Genomic DNA, 26,336 nt, shown 5'->3' on the forward strand with positions numbered 1-26,336 from the left:
AGTGGTGTACATTGTAAATGCAGTAGTGTACATTGTAAATGTAGTGGTGTACATTGTAAATGCAGTGGTGTAACTGTAAATGTAGTGGTGTACATTGTAAATGTAGTGGTGTACATTGTAAATGCAATGGTGTAAACTGTAAATGCAGTGGTGTACATTGTAATGCAGGATATACATTGTAAATGTAGTGGTGTACATTGTAAATCTAGTGGTGTACATTGTAAATGCAGTGGTGTACATTGTAAATGTAGTGGTGTACATTGTAAATGCAATGGTGTAAACTGTAAATGCAGGAGTGTACATTGTCAATGTAGTGGTGTACATTGTAAATGTAGTGGTGAACTATGTATGTACATGTAATTGTGTACATACAGTTTACACCTCTACATATTTCCTTACTTGGTGGCAGTCGTATAGCAGTTGTTGGACTAAAGGGAAATAATGCGGCCAAACAGAAAAAAATTACAGGACAAATCTTATAAGAGCATTATCTCAGTAGAGTGAACTTCATCTACTAGAGCACGCAAGTCTTATATGAATGACGTATTAAAGGGAATCATCAGGAACAAATTTATATATAAAGGGAAATACTGCTGGACTAGAAGAAATTTTGATTAAAACTGATCGAGTGCCAGTGTTGTAGGAGAGTTGAAGTTTAAAAAAAAAAATACCACTGCATGGCACTGCCACACCAAATTCATATGGCATCTTGAAAAGTTACCAAATAAAAAGACTTGAGTTAATTCTGTAATATTTGTAGTGATACAAGCTAGTGACAAAGGTTAATTTTGGCGAGAATTCAGAAACAAGTGAATTGTGTTAAGTATCACGCTAAACAACACATGTGGTCTTATTATTGTAGTGGCCGCGACAGTAAGGGTCCATACCTCGAGTAGGCTTCTCCAAGTACTTTTAAGAAACTATCCAACATTGAGTATTCGTGAATAGGTACAATGTACCACCTATTGTACATAAGTAAAGAGGCACGTACAGTAATTTAATCAAACTTGTCATCCAACTTCTAAGCTAACTTTTCTCTACAAAAACAGCAATACTTAGATGTACCATATTGGCAACGACAGTTACCCCTGTCTGGTTTGGGGAGTTCACACTCTCGTTTCTATCTCTTTATCATCCATGAATGACCTGGTCGGCACCAGATGGATAACCCCATAGCACTGTCTAAAATTCCACAGACCCCGTCAATCATTGCACGGTGTTACCAAAATCGTAAGATTTGACCTCAAATGTACGTTTGACCAAAGGGCTGCTTTCTATTGATACATTGTACCCTTTATCTTGCACGTTTTAATATGGTTCCATTCCTTATCATGAATTATCTAATTTTACAGCTCATTTTGTTCCAAAGATTACCAAAAAGAGAGACTTGAGTTAATTCTTTAATACTTGTAGTCATACAAGCGTGTCTTAGACATGTATTACAAGGGTAGATTTTGGCGGGAATACAGAAACTAAATATAAACTTTATTTATTTTACAACAATTATTATGAAACAAGTTATTTCAACTTATATCAATCACTCTTGTTGTCCCGGATGTTAGCGCGTGGGGGGTCTTAGTGTGGGAGGAAACCGGAGTACCCGGAGAAAACCCACGTGTTCGGGCAGGTGACCCCAACCTTTTCACGTCCGATCGGGAAATCGAACCCCGGCCGACTTGGTAAAAGGCAAGTGTGCTATCCACTGCACCACCCGACCACCCTACAGAAACACATGGAGAGTTACCAAATAAAAAGACTTAAAACGTCCGCCACGGCAAACGGTGCTAGTTTTGGACATAGGGAAGTCCTTATGGCACATGCATACTTGATTAATGGAGACAGCGGTAGTAGTAGAGTAGTAGTACATGTAGTAGTAGTACAGTAGGGCAGTAAAGCCTCACTTTAGACTGCTTTAAGACTTCGCTTTTCTATTTTGAAACTTGTTATTTGTTTCTATGTACCTGCAGCTGTCACTATATCATTATATTCCAGTACATTTAAAACAGGACAAAACCCATTTGAAAGCACTTATATACATTAATTTCACTAAGGAATAATGTGTCACAGTCTAAATGTGCACTTTAATATATAGTGGACTAAGTATAGCAAGTCTCGTCATTTTGGGAAAACATAAGTAGTAACGGTGATATTACACGCTCTTTCTGTAACAGGGAATACCAACCTTAGTCATTTAGCACACTGGTATGCGGATTTCATCCAGTTATAGATGACCGATAGCGTTGCTGATGACGAAATTACAACCCGGACAAAACCTGTGACATCGGGTCGTTTTATGTGGCGTTAAATTGATGGTATGAAGCATAGGTCAGCTTAACCAAACCTCATTTTAAAATGTTATCTAGAAATTCTTACTAAATACTTCCGTTAGTTTTTCTCCGTATTTAAATATATCATTGTATAAATTTCAGTTTCGCAAGGAAACTTTGATAAAATGACATTATACATGTAACCAACGTGGATATATTTTTAGACGAAGTTTTCAATGATGTGTCACCGAAAATAAACCTTAAACAAATGCGTCTTTAACATACTGGGCGGTAGCCCAAGGCAGTTTGACAAACCGCCAGGTATCTGTAAAGACTTGAAGTATTTACAAGAGAGCAATATATCTACAGTGTGTACATGTATGCATATGTGTTATTTTGATAATCGTTATCCATTATATTTTACATATTAATATTTCTTAAGCAGTGTTTGTATATTGTATACAAGTATAAAATGTTGAATTGATAAAACATCACTACTAAAAACGAGCTTTCAAAGCGCGATTTGTTAAGGGCAATATTTAAATATATTATCGTTTGACCACTATTTCATCGTATACATATTGTTACAAAAGACATGTATGAGGTTATTTTTGTACACATGTGACCATTGGTTTCGGTTTTTATATTGTGTAAACATTGTATATCGTACTTTTGACGATTCGAGATAATATTTCAACGATGGCATTTTTCCAATTGACTGCCCATTGCTGTTAATTGCTAATATTTTGCAGTAGGCTGATTTTCATTATGTTTTTTGCCTGAAACATACGCGAATTTTATAGTGATGGGCGTTTGTCTTCTAGTAAAAAGTTAGGACATTTGCAATTGACAGTCTTGCTTTAAATTGAAACCCTGCAAAATTAATTACTCTGAGTAAATGAGAGGCTAAAATTTGATTGGTATCCGGTGATTGAGTCTCGTTCAACCAGATGCTTCATCACTTTTGTTCGGCGTAGCTTGCGCAGATAGCAAGAGTCTGGTTAAACAAGACTACCAGTGATTGTGTGCGTCAGGAAGTGACGTAGCGGTCACGTGAGTGGTGTACCTGTGCTGTTGCTGACGTAAATCGGTAACGTGGTGACGGAGGGCATGCATATCCGGGACTGATCGGGATTCCGCCGACGACACTCATCAATAATGATAGCATTGCTGTAGCTTCCATTCACATCCGGGTAACACAGGGAACACGGGGCACATTCATAAGTGCTCGACTGCCGGAACATTCCTGTAAAGACAATTTTAGACGTAAAAGGGTTAAAAAAAGGAACTTTTGACCAAGTTATGATAAAATTATTTCTGATAAAGATTACTGTTGAAAGCGAATACTTTTATAAGCGCCATTTGCTAATCATGGTCATGGGTATCTTAAATTGATCCGAACATGATGTGACTTTGGATAAATATAGGTATTTCAAACGAAACTACAATGTATGCAATACACTTATATACCCTAGAACAGTTGTTTCGGCTCTATATGACACTCAGTGATTTGTTTCCCACCCAGGAGATATAGTAATTTGATACAGCTGCACAAAATAGCCCATATGTCTCGCACTTGGTCTCTGTTAAAACATTGTCACCCTTCCTAACAGTGGTAGTGGCTGCCGTGAGCAAACCGGTAGATGTTACATTAGCTACCTTTACCTGAAGGATTCATGTTTAAGTCCTTACCTAGTTTGAGTTCTCCTACCGTAGCTAGGATTTATAAATTGCAATTCTGGGGTTTTTAAAAAAGGTAATATGGTAACCATGGTTTGAAGACGGCGTAAGATTATTGCTAAGTTCCGATTACAAAAATAACAGTGGAGTGTGAAAAGATCGGTGGACCTCTTTTTTGCAATACCGAAATTATCTCTTCATACGGAATCGATCCCCTCTTAGTNGGGGGGGGGGGGGGGGGGGGGGGGTGATAATGTGACCAAAAGTGATAAACGGTTTCTGCGAAATATCTGGTTTCTTTTGAGTCCCGGAATTTGGGAAAGACTATGGCCCTATTGCAATTCTTTTCAATCATAATTCTGTTTTGGCACAACCTTTTGCCGCCCATTGTCCATCATGGTACTATATCAACCGTTTGTGTTTGTTTTGAAGTTTGGCTATGTACGACAAATACACTTGACCCCTGGGGCCCAAATGAAACATTTAATATACATACCTGGTCTACACTCCCCGCAAACAGTATCGTGTGTTGAGTTACATGTATGTGCTATAATTTCACCTAAACGACAGTCCGAACATTGTAGGCAGTAGTGTGACGCATTGGGCGTCCTTGTGGTATACGTCCCTTCCTGGCATTCCTTACATTGGGTGTCCCTTCTTAACGAGCACTGTGACGTCACGTAGGTTCCTGGGAGACACTCGGTGCAAGGAATGCATTTCCCCTTTTTGTAATATTTTCCTTCCGGGCATTCTTTACATTGGGTGTTCCTTCTTAACGAGCACTGTGACGTCACGTAGGTTCCTGGGAGACATTCGGTGCAAGGAATGCATTTCCCCTTTTTGTAATATTTTCCTTTCGCGCATTCACACTGTGCTTTTTCAATATTCGTGCATTTTCGTCTGGATTTTCCTCCTTGCCGACAGTGTTTACATGGATGGCACCGCTTGGCGTTACTAGAGGAATACGTGTCCCGCCTACATGGCTCACAATGCGTGTCGTCGACTTTTGTACAATGCGTTACCTGTCTAAATCCCGGTTTGCAAAGTGTGCATGGTTTACACTCTGCCTTTCCTTCAAGGGAGAGGTCGGTGTAATGATCACGCCATTTTGGACATTTCGCTGTAAGGATTTGCTTTCCCTGAAATTAGGAAATGATGAGCGATATTAATACATATATACCGAACAATAAAAAACTGCAAGTTTACAGCGGAGATTCAAACAGCCAACTTATAATTCTGAATAGGAGTGTAGGTACAGAGTAAACGAAGCGTGTTTCAGACATGAAATTGGCATCCCAGCGCTTGGTGTACCATCTAAGAACAAGTATTTAAATTCTAATTATCAAAACAATTAAAGATATATTTAAAAAAAGAATATTGCTTTAACGAATGAAATATTTGGGTTCAAAACCTCATTTTAAAAAAAAAAAGTTTTATAGAATTTTTAACCCCCCACTCCTACGCAAATTTTACTTTAGAGAAATCGTAGATACTCATAAATACAGGGAGATAACGGATACTTTATTATGTTTTTTATCAACTATCTATTTAACTAAGACTACAGTGTAGCTTTAAAGCGTCTGGCTAGTCGATTTTTAGAAGCAGTCTTATTCAATCTATTAATAGATTTACTTGGTACGTTACAACACGGACTTAGATATCATCTAATTCCGTGGTTACACAAAACATCCATTTTCTCTATGCTATACGTACATATTTACCCATTTCCTTTAGTAACATGTGGTCATATCAAAGTTAAACAACAAAACTGCCGCATACCGAAAGTAGGTCATTCGATTTTACACAGTCTATTTGGACACGCCTCATGAACAGTAAAGACCTGGTAATGCAAATATTGCTACATGTTAAAATAAGAGTTAACTGTATCGTGCGATGCTTTATTCGAGCGTGTGTACAAAGGGTTTCTGTCCATGTTTATATGTTTTTATCAAATGTGTGTTTGTGACATATACAACTGTATTTAAGTCAAGCCCTTATACGTATGTGTATGCACGTGCCCCTTATCCCTTTGATAAATGACGGGAGAGTATTTTGTTGTGAGAAGTAATCAATACGTTTGAAAAGATCTGACAAATCAGACACGTATACACTACGTATGTCTCTGAACACATGTAGTAATGCACACCAAGTATTAGTGATCATAGTCAATTCTAGTCACGGAATACAAATAGAATACAACGAACTGTTTATACTGTATAGTACAAACTATCCGTGTAAAACACGTTATTTTTTCAATTCGTCATACTCTAACCTACATTTGTATACCTTATATGAGTGAGACTTGTAATGTTGGCAATAGTCCAGCCCCTCGACATCCTAACGCGATCCGTTTACCATAACTATATATGTATATGAAAACGAAGTAACTGGTCACGCTTTTCAGAGATGTGCGATAAGGACAAGGAAAAAAATACAGGTGATTATATACACGGGAAATAAAACAGCTTGCCTCATTAGATACAAGCCCATATATCTGATGGCAGCCTGCTACCGAGTAACGAATCCCAATACAATAACATAATGGTCAAGGCACAATTACACAGGTACAAGTGTGTAATGGTGAATGGTAACGAGCCCACTGCTAATTCATTTTACAATGTCACGTCCGGCCGTCACGAAATTCCAGGCAAAATGTTTTCATCATGAAACAGCTAACAAACTGTTTGTAAACGATATATATATAGTTAGTGTGGTGTGTACATTGAACGATAAATACGCATTATTTATATATATACACACACTCACACCAACATAATACGAAACTGCGTCTTACAGTGTAAAAGATCAATAAATATTGAAAGATGTAAACAACTACTTAACCTTACCTCAGTGTGGTCTACAGTCAAAATTCCAAACACGGTGACGATTATCGCCAACATAGCTCTGCATAGTTTTGTAGTCAGACGTACGTAAAAAAAACACAGCACACATACATGTATGTACACGTAGCTATACAATTGTGGAATTTCCAGTAGGCTATTTATAGCTCGCAAAGAAATGGATGCACAGCATCAGAAGTATATATAGATATAATGTGAGCATGTTCAGTTTTAGACAATGCTATTGGCCAGATAAAAAAAAATCAAAAAAATATGATTTTTTTCTCAAATTTGAGGAAAGTAGCCCATTATTCTTTTAGATCCGTCTTCAGTCACGAGAAATTGAAAAAAAACAATTCATCTCTGACTGATGATCTTAAATTGATACTACAGTCTAAAAAGTCTCCATCTCTGACTTGTGTGGGTGGATTTAGGTCCGCTAAAGAATGCTATAATCATAAGTATTCATATTATCTAAGACAGCGTTACCATCGGGTAGTTCCAGCAGACGATTTCGCTCTGAAGAGTATTAATTTAATCTTTTATATAGGACACTCATTTATTAAACTTTTTTCGAACCATAGTTATTTATAATTGATCAACTGAGCGGAACTGAATCGCAATGAGAACGAGGGCCATATATATCTGTGTGTGTATTGACCTGATAAAAGTGAAACTAGATTCCTTAGACGACGGGCCTAATTTCTTTTTAAAATTCAAACCTTACCTATTTGTAGGCTGTAAATTATTCACATTACATGAGATAGTCCTTATGAATGACTGTTACATTGTATATGGAGGAGCAAATTTACTTCCAGGAAATGTTACTTCCTGAAAAAGTTACTTCTTGGAAAAGTTGCGTAATTAAGAAAGCCGAATAGTACCACACGGAATAAATATTACCTCGTAATTACGAGTTCCGTTTCGTTATTACGAGGTACGTTGTATATGCTATCTCGTTATTATACGAGTTACGTTACCTCTTTATAACGACTTAAGGTAGCCGTTTAAAATAGGGACGCATAATCAATGAGAAGTACAGCATGTTCGTTAACAAACATATGTCCCCACCCCACTATTCCGCTTTCCTGGGAATTAATTTGAGCATTTTTTCGTATGGTACTAATCGGCTTTCGTACGTATACGTAGTCGACCGGCATATAATCACAATCTTTAACCTGAATGCGTGTAAATCCCTTATGCAACCCTATACCAGTAATTAGTTATCTTACAAGAAGTGTATCTTACTAATTTTAGTAACGTTTGAAAAGTTAACGTACAGACGACTAAGTTATATTTAAACTGTCTGATACAGAACTAATGCATCGTCTTGGTTGCATATAGCATACATACGCTATGCATATGTTTTTCTGCATGTAAAATTATCAAGACTCGGGACCTATAATTGCGGTGAAATCGGAGTAAGGTAACGACTTCCTGCTCTAAATCTTTACAATACTATCTGCCAATAGGAAGATTTTTAATAACTTAGCTAGCGTGTATTCAGAGCGTGTGAAACATCCAGATCTGTATTCTAATTTAAAGACATGAAGTGTTCTTGTCACTCTGTCAACAATTTCTTTTATACGGAACAGCATGAAGGCCATTGCATTTTTTTTACAATCAGTTTTACGATAGCCGACAAGAGCCTGATAAAAAAATATGAATGTTCATATCTTCTTGTACCATAGTACACTTTTATATGATACACAAAGATATTAAAATTCAAATCTTTGTATACCATGTAAAAGTGTACCATGGTATATCAGGCTATTGTCGGCCATCGCACATTTTTATTGAAAATCTTGAATGTTAAAGATCGGCACACATGTACTGTCATTTCCGTGCAAGATCATTCTTTAAAGTGTAATAGGAAGAATGTATAACATAACAAGCCGTAAGCACAAGATACCGAGCGGTACGTACAAGATAGCAAGTTGTATGTACAATATAACACGTTGTACGTACAATATAAGAAATCATACGTACAAGATAACGAGCGGTACGTTCAAGATAACACGTTGTTTGTACAATATAACAAGGCATACGTACAAGATAACGAGCGGTACGTACAAGATAACAAGTTGGTTGTGCAAGATAACACGTTGTATGTACAATATAACAAGTCATGCGTACAGGATTACGAGCTGAACGTACAAGATAGCAAGTTGTATATGCAAGATAACACGTTGTATGTACAATATAACACGTTGTACATACAATATAACAAGTCATACGTACAAGATAGCAAGTTGTATGTGCAAGATAACACGTTGTATGTACAATATAACACGTTGTACGTACAATATAACAAGTCATGCGTACAAGATTACGAGCTGTACGTACAAGATAGCAAGTTGTATATGCAAGATAACAAATCATGCGTACAAGATAATAAGTTGTATGTGCTAGATAACACGTTGTACATGTATATACAATATAACACGTTAAACATACAATATAACAAGTCATACGTACAAGATAACGAGCTGTACGTACAAGATAACGAGCTGAACGTACAAGATAGCAAGGAGTATGCACAATATAACGCGTTGTACGTACAATATAAGAAGTCATACGTACAAGAAACCGAGCGGAACGTACAAGATAACACACTGTATGTACAATGTCACACGTTGTACATACACTGTAACAAGTCATACGTAGAAGATAACGAGCTGTACGTACAAGATAACACACTGTATGTACAATGTCACACGTTGTACATACACTGTAACAAGTCATACGTAGAAGATAACGAGCTGTACATACAAGATAACAAGTCATGCGTACAAGATAATAAGTTGTATGTGCTAGATAACGCGTACTACATGTATATACAATATAACACGTTGTACATACAAAATAACAAGTCATACGAACAAGAAACCGAGCGGTACGTACAAGATAACACGTTGTATGTACAATATAACACGTTGTACATACAATATAACAAGTAATACGTTAAAGATTACGAGTTGTACGTACAAGATAGCAAGTTGTATGTGCAAGATGACACGTTGTATGTACAATATAACACGTTGTACATACAAAATAACAAGTCATACGTACACGATAACGAGCGGTACGTACAGGATAACACGTTTTATGTTCAAGATAACACGTTGTATGTACAATATAACACGTTGTACGTACAAGATAACACGTTGTATGTACAATATAACATGTATAGATACAAAAAAACTATTTTGTTGTCCTACTTACTGCATACATTAGTGCTTATGTTACTTTCAAATAAAATTAATGACTTCAAAAAAAAAAAATATATATCTACAATAATACAGTAGATAAAAAGGCAGGATTTGTAGCAGACTTTTGGCATACCTGTGGGAACAAACTGTTTCCCTCTTAAACATGTAGCTCAATTGGTTTTTTTTTTTGTTTTTCGTACGAGTTTTTTTTTTTCAAAAAGATTTGCCTTCCAGAAAATAAAGATCTTGCAAAGTGCTTAAGTTTCCGATCAAAAATATATATCAACGATTCGCTATGTTTAATAATGAAGAAGATCATTGGCCACGTCGATAAATTAGAAAATCTTTATTTTGAAATCTATGGCATGTCTGACCCTCCGGCTTCAGCGGCATTCCTCGATCTTCAGAAACATCATGATAAATAGGGACGGCTTACTAAGGGCGCTTATAGAGCCTTCGATTTGGTCGCAATTTAGTCCAGGGCTGCAGAGAACGTTATGATTCTAAATATGCATATGTTAATAGAACATGTTTGTATAGACGAATTTGCTACATATATTACGATTTCCGTGATAGGTGACTTTCCCTGTGAGATATAATACCTGATGTGTAAGATTTTGTAACAAGATTGAACCGTGCCGTTCGTCTCCACAACCCCAGTGCTTACTATGAGGATGTGACAAAAATGCTTGGATTTTACTTTATAGAACACTTGCATCGCAAATGTTGCCGATAAAAAAATAATAATAAATATACAACATTTGATAAAGCGCCCTATCTAGCTAACATAAGCCACTTTAAAGCGCTTTACAGAACATAGATATACAACTAATACAATTAGCATATACATTAATCAATACAGTTTTGAGGAATTCGCAGGAGCTGCCTTATCAGGTGCTAACTACTAGTCCTATTCCACCTGGCTAATATTTCCCTATGTGTGTATGCCTGCGTGTGTGCTGGAAATGTAATGTGTTCTGTTTGTAGTGGGACCGTGCTTCCAACGGCATCATTTATAGTGTCGACCTCACTTGAATGCTACAGCACAGATACCGCAACATCCACCCACCCCAATTTATACTCCACCTGGGTTGTTGGAGTTGTGTGGGGAGGAGCATTACATTTTCTCTGTATATCCATACGTACGCCGACTTCGGGGACCGAACCCCGGCCGGCTGCGTGAAGGGCCGGAGTGTTAACCACTTGACCAATCCACCCATTTCGCTGATAAAGACGCTTTCCCCTCCAAAACACATAATGATTTTCACTCCTGTCTTCTTCCTCTTCTTCCTCTTCTTCTTCTTCTTCTTCTTCTTCTTCTTCTTCTTCTTCTTCCTTCTTCTTCTTCTTCTTCTTTCTTCTTCTTCTTCTTCTTCTTCTTCTTCTTCTTCTTCTTCTTCTTCTTCTTCTTCTTCTCATTTTGCACCTAGTTTCAGGCTGAAATGTGCTTATTTGTAAATGTTTATTAATGATTAACTTATCATCCTTGGTAGACTTATCCGCATGGAAGCTGCCCAACGCAACATAAACATAGTATATTTGATATAAGACTTTATTGATTGATATAATTATACATGCGCAAAGTGTTAAATGATAAAATGACAAAAATGAACTGTTGTTGTTCAAATTGAACTGTTTTTGCTGTGTTACTGGACTGTAAATGTGCATGCGAAAATGATTTGTATGTTAAATGTCAAAATTTCTGGAACAAAAAAGGAAACCAAATTGATATTAAAGAAAAGAAATTGAATATAAGATAATTAACAAATACAAAAAACATTCTCGCCCCCAAGTAACCTTGGCTCCAAATACGCGATTCCAATTGTTGGCTGTCTATCAGTATGTACACTCCTATTATTGGTATTGTTTTTATTATTAAGTGAAACTAAAGCTATTTTGATTTTTGACCCCGCAAAAAGTGATAATAACACAAGAGATAATACGACAAAATAAGGAAGCATACTGATCAAATGTGCAAATAATATTATTTTAATACATGTAACACGCTTGGAAGAAGATTGTATGAATTTGCTCTGCGTGCTTTCAACATAAAAAAGAATCATCGAAAATCACGTGTTATGTTTAATTGTTATCTTTGATCTATCATAGCACTTTATGTAATTAACGCATTTTTTTCAAAAATGCATGTAAGGAAAAGAAGTGTAATACTGGATTTTTTTTAACTTCTTAGTGGAGCACATCCTCAATAAAACTATGATGTATCATAACATAATGAACGCAAACAATCAAAAAAACATTTGATGTCTATCTATACACCTCACTCAATAAGGACAACCCAATTATTACGAGATATGAGGATCTTTGATGTGCACGCAGCTGCTCCGTAGCTGACATATCGGCTTCGTTCTTAGCCTGACTAATCTTCTTGTCATATTGTTATACTGATAGCATACTGTGGACACTGTCGACTTTGTACGTCATTTAGAAATATTTGATCTACTGACATAGTTTGAAATATAAAAGGCATTAAAGGTGGAGAAATTATCACTTGCCCATTCCAAACTCGATTTGCTCACATTAATACGCAATTCGATTTGTTTACAACGACTGCATGATAAACAATTATCGGTCTCCTCAAAGTAGGAATTTTATGATTAAAATCTCTCAATCGTAAACCTTTTATTGGCCTTCAATTGCGTGCCATCTATGTTTGGCATGAGTCTTTATACGATCGAGGTGGTCATAAAACTGCTTCTTCAAAGACAGCACATCGTCAATATATTTAAAAATGAAAAACGTACGGCTCGGCATGGTTGCTAGTCTTGATGAGATGAAATTTAAAGCAAGTAGGCGGTACAGTTTTCCGTCATGGAAACGTCAACAGTTTGCTGGAGAGAAAAAAATGCAACCTACATGTAAACAAACTGTCATTTGATAATTCAATTTTTCGCCCGATTTCATATTTTTTGTAGGCATTTGTATCATTTTTTTCACAAATGTGCCCACAGAAGACTCCACAGCTGCGTATGATTATCGCTGTTCTTCAAAAAATGGAATTCTCATATTCAGAAAACGGAGAAGATGCATTAGTTTATGATGTAGAATGAAGTAAAATGTTTTGATAAAAGAATCATTATTGAACACATGATATTTAAGATTGATAAAATAATGAGCAGCCTTTGCAAGCCTGAGGAGCATTTGGAAGTCATCAGTCATCAGCATCAAGACCAAGATCAGGATCTTTAAGAGCAACATCATCGGAGTCCTCCCATATGATGCTGAGTCATTGAAGATGACCAAAACCATCGTCCACAAACTGGATGTCTTCCAGACCAAATGCCTCAGACGGATTCTGAAGGTTTTCTGGCCCAACACCATCAGCAATAAAGAACTGTATCAGAGAACCTCAACATCACCAATCTCTGAGATGATCAAGATGAGACAATGGAAATGGATCGGACATGTCCACAGAATGGAAACAACATCAATTCCAAAGATTGCCATGAGATGGACACCAGCAGGAAAGAGAAATAGAGGAAGACCACAGGAAACATGGTGGCGATCAGTGGAGAAGGAAATGAGAGAGTTTGGATGGACTTGGGGCTGGATTCACCAGATGGCAGCAGACAGAGAGTGAAGGCCTTATGTGCTTCCCAGCACGAAAAGGATTAGATAAGTAAGTAAATAATGTAACGTTTTAAAGCTTACCCATTCATAGCAATGCTTTCGTGCAATGTGATGGGTTAATATGTGTCTGGTGCACACCAGAAGAAGTATCTTAGTACGACTGTATCCCAATGAGAGGCCATGTTGAGTTACATTTGTATGTTACGATGTTGATCGCACCCGTTTATATCAATTCAATAGGTACAACAAGTGTCAGACTTATGACGAATGTAGCTATTGTTTTATTTGATAATGATAAAATGTTAATACACATGTTGTTCAATTTGAGCTTTGTCTAATGAATTTTCTTGTTGTATTGTTTCAATATCGTATGTAGACGTATGGAAAACGTGTCTGTCACATTAAATTACCGAAGCCAGCAAACTCTAAAATATAACACAAGAGATATAAACTGCAACACAAGAGATACAAACTGTAACACAAGAGATATAAACTATAACACAAGAGATATAAACTGTAACACAAGATATACAAATGTAACACAAGAGATGTAAACTATAACACCAGAGATACAAATGTAACATGACACAGAAAGGCAATTTATACTGTGATACATCATGATAGGTTTTTATCAAAATATATTTTAAAACTATATTTAATTATTTTTAACAAGAGTCAGTAACTACATGCCAAGCAGTCTTTGATGTGATCTTATTTTGCGCCATAGCTTGTATGTATTAACTCATATAAAACAAATTTTGTTTGCCACAGTTTCCAGTCCAATTTGACGCTTGGAAGATATGGATTCAACGTAAGTTTATAGAACCCTAACCCGGAGTATGAGGGCGTTCGGCCATTGTGACTACGGAGACCCCATCTGCTATATTTATATCACAGGCCAATGTCCTTACATTATGAGTTTGCTATTTAAACGGATATAAAGGTGGAGGTTCGAACATTTTTTTTTTAATTTTAAAATTATTTAATCATGTCAGTAGGTCAAATAATAATGACTGACGTAGAGGCAATAGGAGGTGGTCCTTGGATTTGTTCAATGTATCACTGTATATGCCATCTTTCATGAAAGCTGTTATGTGTTTTTTGCAGTAGCTCTAACACATGTTCATTTGTACCTATTAAAGCAGATGTTTCAAAAGATTACAAACTGTTATAATATACAGGAAACAGCACAATTTGTCTATCTATTGATTTGGATACTTTTTCAATGAAAACTGTATTTTATATTTCATCGGTAAAACATCCGAACTGAAAGTTAATAGCGATGCATTTGATGGTATTTGGAGAAACAGCAAGAAATGAAAACCATAAATGACAGCTATACTTGGAAAAAATAAAAACCGTTATTTATTGTGTGTTTGTTTGTTTAAATGAGGTTTCAATTTCAAATTATGAAAAACCCGTTTTAAATGTAAACAACAGTTTGAATTACTAGTAATGGCTACGTAGTAGATTTCTACTCCTCTTATTTGTATAATAGTATAAAAATAAATTATATTATTAAAACGCCATTATCGGTTCATATCGATTTTTACTTCATTTGTCAATCTCCAATCGACAAAATTAAACCAGATACATGTACTATCATCGAAAACCACCTACATTGATGTCTAAAATTATCCAATTGGATAGGAAGATAACTGATTGATTGAAGCAGTAGTTTAAATATTATTATAATAATACATTCTTATTGAAAATATATTACGAATAGTTAATAATCTATATATTTTTTTATACAAGTAAAATCTACTGGACAAAAATGTTTCGGGCATTTATAGTTGTCTCAGACGCAACACTAGTACACCTATTGAGAAAGTTTTACATGTAGCATTACATTGTGTATTGATGATACATAGCTTTTATGTTAATGGGGCCGCGACGGCAAAGTAGTTAAGGTGTCTGACATTCTGCTACCACAAGCCCTCTACCACTGGGTCGCGGGTTCGAGACTGACGTGGGGCAGTCGCCAGGTGGTCTTTCTCAAGGAACTCCGACTTTTCTCCACCACCATACATGGCACGCCCTTCAATGACCATAGCTGTAAATAGGACGTAAACTGTAAACAAACTAAACTAAAGCATTACATTTTGTATTTATATTAAATAGCATTCATTTAAAAAAAAAAAAACAATTTGTAAGGGTTGTTGAAAATGTGTGTGATCTACAGGATTGCATTGTACCACCAAGCGATATCAGAATAATCACTAAAACGATAGAAGGTCCATTCCTTACTTAAACCAATTATTCAAATAAAGCTGAAAAACAAATTATAATTAAAGGCAATTTTACAGAGAAAAAACCCCATTAAAATTAAGATAGTATTCCCTTTAAAATTACCAAAAAATACAACATTTAAGGAGTTTCAATACCAGTTACAAGTCAATAAATAAATTTAAAAAATCATCGATTTTTCAAATTATAATAATCTAATAATTAATTCATAGGATGAAAATTGTACAATTCACTATCACACTGAAAGAGAGTGCTAAAACCTTGTACTTTCTTAGTACAGAAATATTTTTATCACAGTGCACAAAGAACTTACACACACCGGCACTTTAAGTGCTAGTTAATAGCTAGTGAATAGAACACATACTCATACATAGCAACAACCACTTAAGTGGTATCGAGTCATGTGTTTCGTAACTTCTATTTATAATACTTAAAGCTATTTTATAAATATGCATCATAAAATTCTATAAATAACGTCAAAAGAGTTCTTGAGATGTATTAAAGTATGGTTTGCTGGAACACTGCCGAAACTGTAAATCTCCTGTCAGAAAGTGTACTTGTATATTAATGATTATGATGACACGCTGTAGAAGGATACGTTTTATTGTACATTTAACAAGTTAAACATAACCGTTGTCATTGACATCAATATGTATTCTCAGTACTTTCGTAATGAGCTTTCAAATGTATAATACTTAGGCTTGCTACCAGCTCTACTTTTTCATTTTGTGAAAGACTTGTTTTTCACCGAGCCATCGAAGAGGACCAAATTAGACCTCCCTTGCACTTTGCCTGTCTACTGAACTATGCACTAACAAAGGAGACTTCCAATATTATACAAGACAAGTCTATTTACATATGTAGTTGTTCTCCCTTCAAACTTGTGTGTTTGTTATCTGTATAAGTTTCTATTTATTGTTGTTTTACGCGAACAAATAACCACTCATATGTGTCCGTCTGAAGTATCACGTTTCAGGAGTAAATAACACGATATGTCACAAAAGGTTTAAGTCCGACTTAAGATTCTCCTTAGTGTACCGGCTTTATAAAAAAAGTTTAGCCGAACATCATAGTGTAAAATGGCACTGAAATATTCTGAACCCGTTATTGTTCAAAGTTGTCTGTGTGATTAGTGGATAGCAACCGATGACCTCCAACCATGAGTTCTTGCTACTAAGGGGGATGCAAAATCGTATCGTTTAATATCAAAGTATGTAAAACAGGGCATTGTATTCTATTTGCTAAACACTAGCTGGATCACTTCATTAATATTCACTGGAAACATATTAAATATGGTTATCAGGTATAGGTTAAGTATGAAATGCTTTATATTTTGTTTATATGATTCAACCAAGAGGCCCAGAGGGCCTATATCGCTCACCTGAATATCTAAGCAATCATGACAAAATATTCTCGTAATAAGATCCAAGGGAATATGCCAGACCCGAAGGCCAAACCTTGTAGCATATCTGCATTAGATGTTTCATGCCCAGCAATTTTATGTATGGTTATGAGGTGGGGATCTCAACTGTTTCCAAGCTGTGACACAGGGGTTAAGGCTGCAAGGGTGGGGCAGACCATGACTACATTCGTCTCTTTATGCCAAACAATTGTATATATAGTTTTGGGGTGGGGATCTTAACCGTTTCGAAGTTTTGGCCCAAGGGTTAAGTCTCCAAAAGTGGGGCAGACCCCAAGGCCATTCTGGAGGCATATGTACACTCATCTCTTTATTCTCAGCAATTGTATATATGGTTATACGGTGGGGATCTCAACCATTTCGAAGTAATACACTTTTTTTGACCCCAATCCTTAGCCAGGGAGGTCAACCCCACCATTTGTACAATTTTGAATTCCTACCTCCAATGAATGCGTCCTCACAAATATTATCGATATCCATTGCATACAGTAGTTCCACAGAAGAAGTCGTGTATAGCAATAAAGTCAAATTTTCTCATTTTTACCCCGCCCTCAGTCCCCTGGGGATCAGCCCCACCATTTGTACAATTTTGAATACCTGTCTCCAATAAATGCTTTTGATTAAATATGATTGATATCCAGTGCATAGTTCTACAGAAGAAGTCGTTTGTAGCAATATAGCGAAATTGCCCCCTTTTGGCCCCGCCCCTCAGCCCCCTGGGGGGTCAGGCCCACCATTTGTACAATTTTGAATCACATCCACCTAGGCATGCTTCCAGTCAATTTAGTTGAATTCCAATCAGTGGTTAAGAAGAATAGTCGTTTAAAGAAATTGCTGACGTACGGACGACGGACGGACGACGACGGACGTCACGGTATGGCCGGTGAGCTAATAAAAAGTATGTTATTAGATGTAAATTTCCAAAAATGCTTGCTAATAGAAACAAAGTGGACTAATTGATTGAATGTATAGCATTGTTTAGGACAATGTAAGGAAGACAACTCTCAATTTGTTGGCATTTATAAAGGCAATGTAATACGTGTACATTGTGTCTCACTCTACTTCTGTTCCTTTATGGTACATCATTTATTAGTAAAGCTTTCATATATTTACCTCGTATGATGCAAAGCATAGTTTTGTTGCCCTGAATGAGTGTGCTCATGTTGACAAAAACATTTTGTCAGTCTTTATTATAACATTTTGCACTTGGTAATGCTGTGGGATTGCCGGTTATAAGCCTATATTTAACTAAATAAAATTGTCATATACAATAATTATTAAAACAATCAACAAAACAATTTAACGTCGTTTAAATAAAGGTTGGCCTATGATCAACACAGTTCTGATCTGACACAGACGCTTTGTATCTGCGAAAGTTCTTTACGGTCAGTTATGAAATGACGTTCAAATAAACATCTTTTAATGATAATAATATTAAACATAGTTCAGAAAGCTGCAATAACTTTCTGACAAACTTTTTCACTTCGACATGTGCATTTTGAATCAGTATACATGTACAATATACCATGTGCATTTATATATTTATTTTTTTCGTTTTTCATTATATGATAGAAAAGATATTATTTCGTTCAAGAATATACTGACGTTATATACTGTATTTGTAATGTGTGCAGTGTCCTTACCATGAGCAATCCTGCAGGTCCTTAGTTGACAAAAGTTCAACGGTGCCCATAGCATAAAGCCAAACAATTTATGTACGGCAGAACAGGACCTCTAATACCATTGACACTAATGATTAATCTCTATTAAACTGAACACACATTTTTATAAACACTGAATTTCTGGCATCTTATATATATGTAATCTAATATAATTATCAGATCTGATGTAGTAATTAGGAAGGAGATTGCTCCACATTTTTCTGTATGTATTCCTGTAGGTAGTCAATGGCACACAACACCCCAATGAAGAAAATAAACCTTGAAACGCTCATAGTGTCAACCAGATTTAGTGCATAATACAATACACATGGACCGGCAAAAGTTTACAAAAGCTAGCAACGACATCTAAAGAATATAACTTATTTGTTTTTAACATAGTAATAGCCCAAGTTTATAGAAAAGAACAAATATGGTTCCGAGGTTAAGATTAAGTAAAAATAAAAGAGAAGAGTGGAAAGAGATGGAGAGGTTAAAGTTTATCTTGTATAGATAACATCCATGTTCTTTTCTTACAATTAATGATTCATGTCTGTACATATTTACATATTTGATTTCAAGATTCTCATCAACCAGGAGAAGGTTTGTTGTTAATTTAGGTATTCCGCTTTATGGTATACCGACGACTTGTAAATAAACGATGGGCCGAATCTTACCTGGTATCAACACTTTTAAATAAAGAATTAGCTTGAAGATTTCTTTAATTTTTATCATATTTTATCGAGCTCGTACTAAACAATGATGCATGTTTAATTTTCTTCGACAGAGAGGACAGAGAGTTTTTATATGCAATATTATAAATCATTTTTCTAACTTGCGTCTATCTTCTATGGATATCCAGCCTCTCGTAAAAATAACGTAATATTGTAAGGTTGTATATCCTTACGGAACATTGTATATTAAAGTAATTCCAAAGCACGAACTTTATAAGAGCAGCCTTATTTAGACTAGATAAAATTAACTTCATTTTTCTTTCAGTAATTAAGTAGAATTATGTTCACATATTTTTAATTTCATCTTGGTGTGTATTCTGCTTGGCATTTATGCTAAAATAAACACTTAGATCTTTCTGTTCGATAAAATTGGTATATAAGTGCCCTGGAGGGATCCAGAACATTTAAAGTGAGTTTTAAAATCAAATCTTAAGTATCATTTGTTAAAGATTTAATTTTCAAAATATGTTCTTATGTAAAAACGTAAAGTAAACACAAATTCTAGCATGATTAAAAAGTTATTGACGAGAAAAGCAAGGCAATGTATTTATCTGTAATCCGCATAAGTGTAAAATATCTATAAAAAAAAAACTAAAAAAAAGTTAGATTTTTTATCTCAATTCTATCCAACAATTTCTAACACTTTGGAAATGACGTTTTGTTATATTGATACGGGCGTAGCAAATAGAAACTCCGTTACTTATTCATGTTTTAATCCTTTTCAAATATAAATGGCTTCACAAATTTAGTCAATTAAAATTAGTGACTGTATTTCTGAAATCTTTCATACAAGTGTGGGCGATAATTTGTGAGTCGCCAAGCAGAAGGTTGCGAACGCATTTTCTGAAATTGTAAGATATGGTTTCCTATTGAACTGTCATATGCCTGGTAGCCGGGGAAAGGGGGATGGGGTAGCATACACAGCTGGTACACGGTACGTTTGTCTCTTTGAACATTACTAGCGGACGTTTAATAAATCAACGTGTATTTAGGGTTATATAACTGTCCAGGAGTGGTATATGTATGTGTCGTTAGCACCATAAACCAACATATAATAAAAACCCGACTGTCACCAGCGAAATATTTTGTGTTTTTCTATACGCTTACAATATTGCCAGTATAAATGTTGAAAGGGATACAACTCTGGTGAGTATCCTCCGTTTGATGGACATATTTAATATTTACCGACACTTGCAGTAGGAAATGTTGTATGCGGTATGTTCAATGGTATAGGAGCTGTTTCCCTTGTGTTGTTGGCTTTTGAAATTTTCCATTGGCGTATAGTTCGAAAAAGACAATTTTTCCTTACTCATTACATAAATGCATTTTCACTTTTATCTAGAGAGAAAATGCCTCTTTAATATGAAGGCGAAAACCATTCTCCACCGGGGAAGGATTCACTAGTACCCTAACTTTCCATAACAGAGAGTACTTTCCCTCGTTTTTATTTTCATTAGCAAATATTCCGCTTTCTGGCGACACATCACCATTCGCCATCTTGTAGTTTTTTAATAAATGTTTCCCTAAGGAAAAAAATATTATACATCGAGACATAACTGTTCACAGCAAAAACAAACCATTTCATAGTTAACTCCATTGTTAATCTGTTATTCACTCAGCTGTTATCCGTACGGCTATTTCTAGAGGCCATATTTAAATCTTGAATCTATTGTTATCTAATCAGGCCGATGACATTAGTCACTTATGTGAGTACAATACATGTACCATTTGAAAACTCCCTTTTGACATTTTGTTATTTGATACTGTTGACATAATATCAGTTACTTTTCATGGATTAATGAATACAGAAGTCTTCCGGACTCACCTTTTTCTGTTATTGTATTTATATGCTTAGTGATCAGCCAATGATATATAAAACTAGCAAGAATTAATATATTTTTAATGTGCAAAACTTATCTTAAATGATACTACGAGAGAACAAAATGTCTTAATATGCATATACTAAGGGGAAAACGCGTACATGTGTTCATCAAATCTTGTCATCAATTTAAGTGGCGTAACTATAAGACAATAGGACCGTATTCTCACTTGTGTCACACATTTCAAACGTCACTGATGCCGGCGGTACATTTAATTTGGTTCACTACATTACAAATTCAAGCATGTTTATGTTATGTTATGAAAGATAATGTATTAATGAATCAACCCTCGGGATGAAATTTGCTGAAGTTGGGCATCGGTTTAATCCTCAAAATTCTTACCCTCCCCTTTTATGCCATCTCTGTCTACATCAAATACGACTGAATTCCTTTATAATTCACGGCCAAGGTGGGATAGTCTCGTTCAGGTAGGCGATATCATGACTATCATAATACACAATTATTTCTATCGTATCCTTATTAGTCTCTGAAAAATCGATGAATATTTAAAAAAAAAAAAAAAATGACTAGAATTCCTCAATATTCATATTAAGAAATAATCTGGAATAAGATTAACTCAAAACAAAGGTATGTTACTGATTTTACAAAAATCAAAAACTTTCAATATAAGATTGTATTCAGGAACACGTATACCAACACAAAATCAGTAAGGTAGAAACTACAATGTAAGAGCAACTGTACATATGCAGGAAAGAGGGCCCCTTAGTATATATTTGTACATTAATAAGTAATTTTCTAGATTAATGAATGTATAGATAATATTTACATTTGTAATGTTCACATTTATACTTTATATTATGCGAGGTAAAGCTTCAGAATATAATATTATAAAAACACTTCTAAATAATGTATGAACAATGACTTGACGTCATAATGTGATGGAACTGAACAATAATCTTAAGTCATAGGAAAAGTTAAATCGTTAGAGAATATTTGAAATTCTTCTGCTTGAAAAATACCTAAAGTTAGACGATAAAAACATCACCCTTCGGGTTAGGATGTATCTGTTAAACATTCAAAGTACACAAACATACTTTTAATCTTTTCCCGTTTCTTATAGAGAATGTACATGTGTAAGCACAAACATGTCGAATGTCGAACACTCGACTAGGATATATTTTTTTTATCGCTGATCATACATTGAGGGATGGGGGTATGCAGGGTTCAACACTATACAGGGGAAAGACCTATTCATCAGCATTACATAAAATTATATATAAAGTCTTAGAGCCTTGCAAGATTCCGTCCAGGTATATCAAGTTTGGTAACTTTTTTTTCCTTAATATTATCAATGATCTAACTAGTATTTTGTCGGCTCTGACATTTGACATCATCCCAATATAATTGGTTTATTTGATGGTACATTTGTAGACGGACTAAATTGCTCTATATACACGTACATATGATATTTTAAAACGAAAAATTAATAAATTCGTATTATGACTTTACGATTTAAATGCGAAATTATAACATATCGGAACGTTTTGTTATTAAATTGATACACAGCATAGCGCGTTTTAAGTACACATAACCTATCTAATATAATATGATAATAGCACATGGAATATAAGAATAGTGTTAAACATTAAATTGCATTCAGTTTTATCAATCAGATCTAGATAGCATATTGAATAAAAGTGAAATGATTATACCTGTCTATAATTATGTTTCAAACAACAGTCACTGAAGCAGGTGTTTTCTATATCAAAATCATTCACAGGTTATGTATCAAAGCAAGTCTACACCATCTTTGTGCGTATTCAAAGCAGTTACTATTTTCGCCCAAATCCTGCTCTGTTTTGATTTCTCCTGGAACCATTCGGTGTAGGTGACCGTGTCAAGAATAGCTCGTACGGTGGATGGTAATATGGCAGTATCTAGTTCCTCCAGTAGTATTACTGTCAACACCCCCGGTCCCTCTATTGCAGTTCTGGACTGTGTCAATGAAAGCTCAAATGTACACCATTCACTGTTGAGGATGGCCGTTGATAACACCAGAATGATGTTCTTGCTATGTTCAAAATGATGCGTGATATTGTCCAGAATGAACCTGCCTACCTCAAAGTCTCTTTCATGTATGCATAGTCTACATCCAGCTTTGTCTTCTAATTCCGGGATCATGTGATTGAACACAAAGTCCCTGTTGACAATGGAGTAGATAACGAAAGCGCCGTAACGATAATCAGTTTCACTCTCGATTCTTTTGTAGCCACCTCTCTTTATTCCTAGTATGTGCAGCCAGTAACTTAACCGGAACCGAAATTTATATCCCACCGATACAACGATAAGAATAATAGTTGAGGGTACAAAAACGGCGATACATATGTTTCTTATTAAAGGATAATCGATACGTGAACATGTTTTCGTAGTAGGGTTGTAGTTTTTCAACAACACGTTGTTCATTTCTGGAGGATATCTACACGCATATCTCCGAGGGTAGTTAACAATGATGGTATGCTTGGTAGATTTTATCCAGTCTAGGAACCACTTGAGATCACACGTGCACGTGTATGGGTTATTCGTTAGACATAATTTGTCAAGTGAGTTCAGGAAATGCGCTGGGAAAGACGTTTTATTCACAAGTTTTATGTTATTTCCGTCAAGGTACAGGCTTCGCAGTGACGTCACATTGCCAAACACCTCCGGGTCGTCGTCCCAGCCGTTTATGTAGTTCCCAATTAGTATCAAAGATTCTAAATTAGGAATGTTTTGGAAGACGTTGCGTGGGAGTCCTTTTAGTGCTGTATTCTCCAAAATAAGCTTTTCTAATTTATTTAAATTCGTAAACAATTCTCCTAAAGATTTCGAGTCTGACGGAAGGAAGTTGCCGGTAAGATCAAGCGACAAGAGGTTTGGTAGTGAAGCGAACACTGTCCTATACAACCAAGGCAGTTTATCAAATTTATATCGATTATTCCCAATGTCCAATTTTTTAAGACTTGAGGAGTTGAATGCATACCCCTCAATGGTATGTAAATGATCGCCGATAAACGTCATTGATAGTTTTTCCAGTTTTGGTAATTGTGCAAATGTGTTGCTTCGTATGAAGCTTACAGAGTTCTTATCAAGATAAAGATTATGTAAAAACTGCAAACATTGAAAAGAAGACCCGTCAAGATCATGAATATAATTTTGCTGTAATTTTAGAGTTTTGTACTTCCCTGTCAACTGTGCAGTTGGGCCACAGAAAGATGGTACTTTAGTAAAGTGATTGTTGGCAAGGTTCATTGTGGAGATTGAAGTAGATTCGAATCCTGTAAAATTTATCTGCGAAAGAAAATTGTTAGATAAATCCAAAATTTGCAGAAAACGCAAACCAGAAAAATGTCTTCCACTTATATTCACGATCCAATTATTTTTAAGAGAAATTACGCTGATTGAAGAGTTGTGTAATCCCGAAAACATATCTTCCGGAATGGTCGTCCATCGATTTGATGTCAGTTTAACAGTTCGTATCTTAGGTGTGTATGCTAGAATGGGAGATATAAGATCTAGCGGTAATTCATAATTTCTGCTGATCTCCAAAGTAGATATTTTTGTAAGATTTACAAATGAATCCGGGTCAATGAGTTTGGTCAAAGTGTCTATGAAATGTAAGCTTTCCACAGGAATCAAAGTAAGATTGGACAAAAACTTTCCCGTTATATTCGAAAAGTTTGTCTTTGTAAATAAAACAGTTTTTGCGTATGTTGGTAAAACTGGAATATACTGCATGTCACGTCCAGTGCAGTTAACTGACTTCGAGGAAGGGAAGCATCTGCATAGTTTCTGACGACACGTGTCTACATTTTTGAAGGTTTCACAATGTACACAACTAGTGTACAATACCAACAGCAGAGATAGCATTCCAAAATGTTGAATCATGTCGTTGGACATTTGGATCTGCAACAACAAAATCATCTGAATCATAATTGATATAATATAGACAGACGAATTAGGTACACTGAGTTCCGTTTTATCTTTTGATATATGCAAGTTCCCAACTAAAGGGATATTTGGACAACACGTATCTGTATTTCGCTCATACATAGATAATAATGATAGTACCAACATAGAAACCAATAAACAAACCATAAGATTGGGGCCTTTTGTTTTTTTGCGCCCAATGTCGGGCGCATTTGTGTGAATATACAGGGTTTCTACGGAAATAAATACACAAAAACCTGATAATTGTGTCTGCTATTCAATGTGACAGACATGAACACCCTGTTACATAATTACTTTTAACCTGATAAAGAATTTGTTTTACTATTACATGTATTTATGATTGGAGTACTTACGTTTAAATTCAGTGCTCTATAACAATCATACTATTCTCTGCTGAAAGAAGCGTGCCTGTTACAGGAGACCACAGTATTCCAAGACTAAAACAACTAAGATATTAACCGCACTTACGATAGACAGAACATTAGTTCCGAGAAACAGGTTAGCAATAGTCCCGTGACTCTAACTTGAGATATGCACGCTTAAGATGAATTGCGGAAGGAAGCTAATTTCCGCTGCATACAAACTCTTTTGAATTATACTTTAATTACCCATAATAATAATAATATACTTAATATAAAAATTGACATAGTCACATGAGTGAACAACTTTTTTAAATAATTGTGGATATATTTAAATTAGATTTAAGCGCTTTATTATAGGCTTGTCAGCTTGAATGAAAATGTACAATAAAAAAACTAATTTAAACGATTATCGATACATGTGCATAACGTACTGAGCGCCCACCGCTCGTCTGTACCGTAATTACATTGGAATGTGGTCTGGTTTTTGACATGTCTTT

General features: G+C 35.5%; 2 protein-coding genes across 4 annotated transcripts in view; both read right to left on the reverse strand.

Annotated features, from left to right (window-relative positions):
* The window catches only part of LOC110449506 (tumor necrosis factor receptor superfamily member 16-like), an 18,147-nt gene extending 11,222 nt beyond the window's left edge, over window positions 1–6,925 (reverse strand). For 2 of the 3 annotated variants that reach the window (XM_021496414.1, XM_021496413.1), the window contains exons 1-3: window positions 6,794–6,925; window positions 4,444–5,086; window positions 3,334–3,513 (exon numbers count right to left, since the gene is read on the reverse strand). In XM_021496414.1, the coding sequence (XP_021352089.1) occupies window positions 3,334–3,513; window positions 4,444–5,086; window positions 6,794–6,847 (877 nt within the window). In that variant the 5' untranslated portion in view covers window positions 6,848–6,925. The remainder of the gene's footprint in view (window positions 1–3,333; window positions 3,514–4,443; window positions 5,087–6,793) is intronic. The other variant, XM_021496415.1, reaches the window with a different exon arrangement.
* Window positions 6,926–22,117: 15,192 nt separating this feature from the next.
* Window positions 22,118–25,849, reverse strand: LOC110449507 (carboxypeptidase N subunit 2-like). The gene is made up of 2 exons (XM_021496416.1): window positions 25,831–25,849; window positions 22,118–25,432 (listed from the first exon to the last, which is right to left on the reverse strand). The coding sequence occupies exon 2, from the start codon at window positions 25,424–25,426 to the stop codon at window positions 23,279–23,281; it is 2,148 nt and encodes a 715-aa protein (XP_021352091.1). The 5' UTR covers window positions 25,427–25,432; window positions 25,831–25,849; the 3' UTR covers window positions 22,118–23,278.
* Between the last annotated feature and the right edge of the window lie 487 nt (window positions 25,850–26,336).

This window comes from Mizuhopecten yessoensis, unplaced genomic scaffold (genome assembly GCF_002113885.1).
Source record: "Mizuhopecten yessoensis strain PY_sf001 unplaced genomic scaffold, ASM211388v2 scaffold4631, whole genome shotgun sequence".
Classification (NCBI taxonomy): domain Eukaryota; kingdom Metazoa; phylum Mollusca; class Bivalvia; order Pectinida; family Pectinidae; genus Mizuhopecten; species Mizuhopecten yessoensis.

Coding starts and splice junctions, on each gene's coding strand:
- LOC110449507 (XM_021496416.1), bottom strand. CDS start 25,426: ATGTCCAACGACATGATTCAACATTTTGGAATGCTATCTCTGCTGTTG.